General features: G+C 38.8%; 2 protein-coding genes across 2 annotated transcripts in view; one reads left to right on the top strand and one right to left on the bottom strand.

The window, feature by feature from the left end:
- Positions 1 to 41: 41 nt before the first annotated feature.
- Positions 42 to 3,921, bottom strand: CUNH6orf120 (chromosome unknown C6orf120 homolog). The gene is made up of 2 exons (XM_007437205.4): positions 3,783 to 3,921; positions 42 to 2,142 (listed from the first exon to the last, which is right to left on the bottom strand). The coding sequence occupies exon 2, from the start codon at positions 2,135 to 2,137 to the stop codon at positions 1,577 to 1,579; it is 561 nt and encodes a 186-aa protein (XP_007437267.1). The 5' UTR covers positions 2,138 to 2,142; positions 3,783 to 3,921; the 3' UTR covers positions 42 to 1,576.
- A 3,683-nt stretch (positions 3,922 to 7,604) lies between these two features.
- The window catches only part of WDR27 (WD repeat domain 27), a 79,828-nt gene continuing 79,472 nt past the window's right edge, over positions 7,605 to 7,960 (top strand). Inside the window, exon 1 of the mRNA XM_088143220.1 lies at positions 7,605 to 7,799. Coding sequence (XP_087999346.1) covers positions 7,605 to 7,799 — 195 coding nt within the window. The remainder of the gene's footprint in view (positions 7,800 to 7,960) is intronic.

The raw sequence follows: 7,960 nt of genomic DNA, 5'->3' as shown, positions 1-7,960 counted from the left end.
ATTCTGTACTTTTATAATTTGTCTTGTAGATTACAGTCTACATAACAATTTTTATAGAAAACAACTGCAGAGTAATTACTTTTGTCCTCCATTCTATTCAAAGGAAAATACTGATTTATTAAATTGAAGAGTACTAGTAGAGTAACAATTCACTCTAAATCACCAAAAAGGGGGGGAGGGCATTAAGTATACAAGTTTCTTGCATAATCGATTGGCATCTTATCTGTTTGAATATGATGCTATTATGAAATTAAATACAAAGTGTACTGCAGGAACCAAGCTTAACTTATGTCAAGTGGACTCTTGAATAATTCTTCTCTCTTTCCATCTACAAGAAGTCTCTGGCTGCTGTAGCTGTTTAGATAGCTGTCACACACTTTGGAACAAAAACACAATTTTTAAAGTAGCATTATAAGAAGGGCTCTAAATTTAAAAAGAAAATAGCTGAATTGCGAAACTATCATTCTTCTAGTTTCCTGTTATTAGTACTCTTTCATTTCTTCTGTATGCTAGTAAGAAAAGCATGCCAAGATTTTAAGACAGCAACTCATTTTTTGGAAACACACTAGTGTTCCACACAGAAGCTGTAAACTCCATTTTTGTTCCAAGTGTGACAAGTGACTTACTTTCCTTTCTAGTACAATGTAGTGCAAAGCCCCCAAACAGCTTCTTGAAATTAGTAGAGATGTGGCAAAATTTCAGCTCAGTGCTTTTTTTCCTTATGCCCTTTGCTGGTGGTACAACATAGTTTTTTCTTGTTTAAGGCTTTTTTTTTTTTTTGCATCTCAGAATGTATTGTATTCATTTGCAAAACATTTCAGCTTCTGCCTTTCCAGTGATCTTAAGATCTTTTCCAGATCACATGGGAAAGCATCTCTCAGAGCTTTGGGGAGTTCTGGGACAAGGAAGCTCAGGTATTGTTCCCTGAAGCTGCCAGTACACAGGCACCTCTTTAAGATCTTTTCAATCTCTTAGTCAGTGATAAAATTAAGTAACTATAATTACATTATTTTTAGGCAGATGGGCTTGCAATGTGGAAAGTGACCTGAAATGAGGGTGTGCTGAATGTTCTAACATCAACATTTCATGTTTGAAATGTTCTGTGGTCCCTGTTTGAAATGTTCATGCTTACCTATGAGTAATTCTGTATTCATGTTGTTTCAGATAATGGGTTTCTAGTGGTAGCTGGAAAAGCAGTTGAAGGCTTTTCCAGAATTCGTTCCTCAAGATCTTTCTCATATAAATACTTGTATTTTGGCCAAAGAAGATACTCTACTTCTATCTTAATATATTCACAAATAATGTTATATAAATATTTAACAAATGTGATGAAATACTGAGCATGAATTTATATTTCTATAATTTTTAAGTTTTATTGAAAATCACAGTGAATTGTAGCATCCGTTTATATTCACCCTGATCAGTTAAGAGAAAACTGTACAAATACTGTGCCTGCTACAATATAGCACTGGGAAAAGTTTACAATATAAAAATAATTATGGCTTTATTTTCCCCTCCACAGCTTAGAATAGGATTCAATCAGTTGTACAGATTGTTCACACCCAAAACTATAAATCTAAAAGAGAATTTCAAGTATTAATTTTAGTATTCCAATCAATATAGTCCAGAAGACTGATTCTTCATCTTGATATTCATCTTCTGTTGAATGAAATTTCTTCTGGTTCATTTTCATTTCTTCTGGATTGTATGAGCCACCACCAAATGGAGATTCTACAACTGTTTGATCATAGTACACTTTCATTTCAAATTCACTTTCCAGATGAGAGGGATGGCCATAAATTCCTATTCCTACTGGGCGACGAAAGTGTGCTGGCACGTAAACCATATCTTGGCCGCAAGTCACAGACTGTAATTCATAATCATCAAAACTGGGGTGAAGAGTTACATCAGATACATACAAGTCTGCATCACCTTTTAAACTTTGCATCTGAAGCACTATTTTCCCTTCATGATTTAGTCTCAAGTAGCTGTAATTTCCAGCACCAATCTGACCTTGAACTACATGCAAGAGAATCCATTCTTCAGGTATATCCTCATCCTCATTAAAAGCACTTGTTATCAGAAGTCCTTGAAAAGTAAACAGTATTGCTAGTATCTTCTTGTAGTCAGTGGCCATCACACCTGTGTTGGATATAAAATAAACTTGTTCTGTGACTGCAGTAATCTCCAGTTACCATGTTTTATCACTCTTGTCAACTTATTATTGAATAAGTATACAAAGGTACACCCCCCAGAAAAACATGTCAGAGATACTCTTTTGAAAAAGTTAATACCAGTGGGATGTCAGGACCAAGTTGTTACGGCAGATCTAAACCATGTGTTTGTCAATGTTTTAGTAGTAGTACATGTGACTTTTGTAAACATGACAGGAAAAGGCTATTTTGCATGAAAATGGCCTCAAATAACCACCTTAAATTAGGAATTATTTAAACAGCAGCACACATCTGCTTTTCTGTGCAATGTGAAGTTTTGTTTTTATTAAATAATTACATAGTGGTTCTGTATTGCTACAGATATCCTAGACCAGTGATGGCGAATCTTTTGGGTTCGGCGTGTCAAAAATTCAGAAAATGCCTAACTTGACTGGTGGTGTGTCAGCAACCCCACCAAGCAAAAGAGAAAAAATTCTTTACATATTTATTTTAAAAAAATACACTCCAATCATGTATGGTGCTATGTATTATATAAAGAAACGTCAAATAATTACAAAAATGAATTACAAGTAAAGCAAACTCCATTTCTTTGGTAACTCAAACAGGGAGAATAGTTGTCAGGTGTTGGTGATTGCTGGCATCTCACCTTTGACCACATGTGTCATAGGTTTGCCATCATTGTCCTAGACTCATATATATGAAAATTAGGACTATTCCGTACATTTCCCCTCATACTTATAATTTTATAAACACACTAATCATAGATTGGATCCTTCTAAACATACACAGAGGCAGCATGTTTTGAAATAAACACCAAAGTTGCTGCATATATTTTAACTGTCTATAGATCCTGAAGGCAAAAAGAGACCAGTCTCTATGGTATTCTGGAACAGCAATTTTCCCAGCGCCCTGAAAACGGAGGACAATACACACCGTTTTCATCAGTCACAAGCAGACTACTACAATCTAAAAAATAACAGTTATTAATTCCTCTTAGCCATAGTTTGTTAAGCAGAGCTTTTTTCGGGAGCGGGCAAAAGAGAAAAATAAAATGAAACCACAGTTACCACCGGGCACCAGGTAACTTCCGCTGTTAAGTTAAACCGGGTTCAGCCTCGACGTAAGAAGTTACCTGGATTATAAGTCCACTCACCTGCCGAATCGGAGCTAGTGCCTGCTTGCTCCTTTATTTATACCAAATTTTATACATCGCCTCGAGGCGATTTACAATCCTAGCAAAGGGAAAGAGGGGAGGGCGCGCGCTCGCGCTCTGAGTGGAAGCCAGTGAAGGCCCACCAGACGGTGTAAAGAAACTTGGAAGCCCGGTCCAGAAGGGAGATTTCTGTCTCTTCGCGTGCCGCCTACTTTCCCCTCAGCTCGCCCGCTTCTTAAGGGTTTCGTGAGGAGCCTCCCGGGGCGGGGAGAAGAGCCGCGCGCGCACGAAAAGAATCTCTCGCCTAACGCCGCCCGAGTCGAGCGCTTCAGCAGCGCCGCGCAGACTGCCAGCCAAGAGAGGGGCCACTCTGCCTGCCTCTCCTCCCCTTCCCCGTCAGCCTCGCGCAAGAGATCCCGAAGTCCTCCTCCCCGCCGCTCGTTCCCCAAACTCACCCTAGCGCGGAGCCACTTCGCTCGCTTTCCAGCCACCATTGAGGAGGCCGCCACAACCCTTGACAGAACAGGGACCCAGCTCTCACCACGAGACTCCTCTGTAGCTTCGCGAGACTTCAACTCGAGCTGCTCCACCAACTTTTGCTCTGGGAAGAAAAAAAGGAGGCGGAGCGATGGCTGGGAGGGACTATCCGGAGAAGTTGCCTTGTTCTATCACCATGGCAACAGAAAACGGGTCCTGCGCCGAGACCGAAGAGTGGTCAACCATTGGCTGCAGGGAACTTTGCTAGTACTTTCCTTATTGTTGATGTTATTATTAGAAATAGTTTGAAATATATGCGTACCCCTCGTTCTCTTACTTTACTCAAAGCATGAAACTAATTCATGAAAATGAGATTTATTCATGACAAGGAGATGAGAGCCGATAACACTCTCCAATTACGAGGTATTTAAAAAAAAAATCATCTGCTGCAACAGTTTTCAAAGCAGCTGACAAATATATGTATAATTGAACTGATTTGTAAGTAAGGTTGCATGAGTTCTACCAGCAACAACTATGATTAATTTCTTCTCTACTTTCTAAGGGACCAGAAACCTACATGATATTGGGTTAGGTTTTCCTTTATTATTGCTGTCTGGGCACACACACTAAACCTTGCCTTAGCCAAAAAGGTGTCCACAGAGGAAGTTGGGGGTGGCAGTAGACAAATAAGAAAAAGTGTGTTGTGATGTTTCATTGCAAACTTTCTGACTTAAATACCTGAGTCTGATATCAGGACGCAAGTAAAAGAAGCTGAGGTTTGCATATGATGTAACCAAAAAATATTCCAGAATATATATGTGTGTTTGTGTCTTTAAATTACTGCAAGACTTAGCTGCTTTCACAAAAATATTTTATTGGACCATTTCCCCCCCAAAATATACATGTTCAAGACCTTGAAAAAAATATATTTTGAAATGAGTTAGGACAATAAAATCATAATCAACTGCAGTAGTGGGATGCATAAAATAGCCTGAAGTCCATATATGTGTGTATGTGTATATGCATATATATGTATTTGTGTATATGTGTGTGCGTGTATGTGTGTTTATATGTGTTATAAATATGAAATTTTGCATGTATAAATCTGTTACAGTACAGAAAATCAGCTGCTTAGGTGTCAGGAATTCCATACAATACATGTAACTTAGTGTTTAGTATACAGAGGTCAGGAACCCTACACAGCAGCCTATACAAAACTGGGCACTAATTATCTATTAAGTCAGAACTGAATGACCATTTTGATGGAGAGAATATCCCTTCACAAGAAAATAGTAGTGACAATCTAAGTTGCATAATTGTTTATGTCATCATTTTTGGAAATGAGTTTTCTTAACTATGTATGGCACTCACAATTGCTTACAGATAAAAATGTAGTTAACTCTACTGTAATGTTTTGTTATGTAAAGTAAATATAGTACAGTAACACCCTTGAATACTGTTTGTTTGGTAAATGTCATTTTGCTCTGATTACTTGTTCCTTAAGAAGGTAGTTATTTTTCTTGAACCGTCCATAATCTAAACAGGTGGCAATTTATCAATTCTGGAATTGCAAGCAAACTTTAAAAGATCCAATTCTCTCCAGGAAATGAGATATCAGACAAATCGTCCACATATTGGGTCTCAGCTTGGCATATTACCCCTAAAGCTTCAGGAGACCGGTTGGAAAAGGGAGGAGAATAGCAATCTTATCTCCGTTCCATACAGAACAACGCAACTCTTTCCAGCGTTTCGGAACCGCCTGAACGAAACGAAAGCAACGTCTGGAATTGGCTCTGAAGCCTTGCCGTAGGCATCGTTGCTGCCTAGGAAACCAGGTGGCCGTCACATTCGGACGCTCAGCTGGGAAGGATTTACGTTCACCTCCTAATCCTGCATACGGAAGGCGGCGACCCGGACTCGTAACAGCCACGCACGGTAAAGAAAATAACGAGGACAGTTTCCCGAGTAGGAAACTGCTTCGGGATTGACATCCTCATGATTTGCCGCCACGTTTGAAAAGAAATAAACGCGTGCTGCTTATTTGGCGACGGGGGCTGTCCTGCTGCAGGGATCTGTACTCACCCCTGCCCCAACAGTCGTGGGCGTTCCACGCCCCATTGTTAACCGTGGAATCCTCGCGGCAGAAAGTCTGGGCGAGGTTCAGTTCTTCCCCAGAATTCTTTCCTTCGCGGACCTCTTTCTCGCAGAAAGGCCAGGCTGGATTCCAGCGACAGGCTGCACTATTGCTGGCTTCACCACGATGGTAAAGCAGAGCTGCTTGGGTTCAAGCAGCTTGTAAAACTAAAAATGATATTTTAGAGGTACCAGATCTGACCCGCAAAAATCCAGAGGACTGCTAGACGGCAGCAATGGGGTACAAAAAACGAGCTCTTTGTTACTGTTTAATGGTTGACCAGAAGTTTGCAACCCAGATCTGGAAGCCTTTCATAAACAAGATTGGCTGGGTTCACATAAGGTGGTAAACGTTAAACAAGCATAGTTGATAAGGTTCTTCAAGAAAATGTGATCTTGTGAGGGCTGTAAGAACTGTAGTTCGTAAGGCAACAGTGAGCCTGCTAGACATCTCCTTATCTAGTGTAAAGAGATGCACACAGTTCTTTGCTGCAACGTTTTTGTTTTGTTTTGTTTTTCATTCAGCAACACTACCAGAGAGAAACCAACTGCGGTTCATCCAGAAATGGGGCTTTCAGCCTCTTTTTTTTGGTTTTAAAATAAGCCCTGTAACATTATGTAATGGGCTGTTTTCTAGTATAGATTACCTCAGAGGGCTGGCACATTTATATTGTCTTATGAAATACCAATATCCTCTTTCTGAACAGGAACAAATTAAACTGGTAATATATATTTTTTCCAAATCACAACTGATGACATCTGAAAGGGTCAAATGGCACCTAAAGGTTATTATAGTCTAGGTTTTCATAAGATATAGTATGCTTCATACTTTTATAATAAAAGGGAATGTAGTCCATAAAATCCTATGCTAAAATCTATTTACTAATTTTAATGAAGTCACAGAATTCTGTGCCACAGATTGCATAGGATTGGGGGGCATCCAAACAGAGCTTTTATTGAGTAACTACTGTATGTCATTCACCAAACTTCATGAACTTCCTTACTGCTCTTACCATCTTTCTTTAAAAAAAAATCCTCTGAGGAGGGACAGCTACAGTAGTTGTGCAGTCTTTTTTGAGTGTCAGCACTAGGAATTCTCTATTCAGCAAACACCCGGAAAGAGATGGAAAAAGAAAGCAAATGTCTCAGAATGCTTCCAGAGAAGGCTCTTAAGTGTTGATTGTTTCAACGTAAACTGCAAAAATAATTGCAACTGACAACCTGTTTTTTCGAGAAGCCAACTTTATTTTAAAGCAGCCAGTGTTTGACTGCAATCCCCATCATTGGTTGTATTTGATAGAACTGTTGGAATTTGGAGTTCAGAAATATAGCCCACTCAAGGGGAGGAAGTTTTTTCTAACTCCTACCTCTATCTGTAGTCCCTCATATTTACCCTTATGAAATTACACCTTTTTAGTGTAATATTAATACGTTCATATTTTTATAATATATTTATATCGTTCTTAAGAAACCATTTAAATTAGGACTATTCCCATTATATTTTTATAAGTTTGGGAGACTAAATAAACTAGACCTTTGACTACTTTCACTAAGGATGAAGTACTGTACACAATATAATGAATGATGTTTGTAAATACACAATACCTCTAAATATAATGTTAATGAGTGATATAATTATATCCAATTTGTTATCTCTCAGGTGTACTATGGAAAACTCCATGGACCTCTGTTTCACTGAAGACGGATATAATAACAGCAGCATTATTCTTGAAAAACAAGTATTTAGATCAAAAGTACCAGAATCACATGTTCAGCTGGCTTGTAGCCTCCATTACTGTGCTTTCCCCTTAAATGGAAATGAACTTTGTATTTGGAATACGAGTGATGATCCTAACCATCAGGTTAGATACATATTTCCTTGTGGGCATTAATGCTGAAAATAGCATTTTAGAGAACGCAGTCCACAGGCATCACTTATGTGCCAATCCTTTTGAAATGAATATAGAAGTGGTTAAAAGCATGTCCAGGAACAGCAAATATGACAACAGTGATGATCTAAAAT

This window comes from Python bivittatus, unplaced genomic scaffold (genome assembly GCF_059951505.1).
Source record: "Python bivittatus isolate LINGU-HERP-01145 unplaced genomic scaffold, Pbiv_v1 ctg000020_np1212, whole genome shotgun sequence".
NCBI classification, from domain to species: Eukaryota; Metazoa; Chordata; class Lepidosauria; order Squamata; family Pythonidae; genus Python; species Python bivittatus.
Note: the sequence above shows the minus strand (reverse complement) of the source record. Positions and strands in the feature narration are given on the sequence as shown.

Excerpts from the sequence above, each read along its gene's own strand:
- CUNH6orf120 (XM_007437205.4), bottom strand. The coding sequence starts at position 2,137 with ATGGCCACTGACTACAAGAAGATACTAGCAATACTGTTTACTTTTCAA.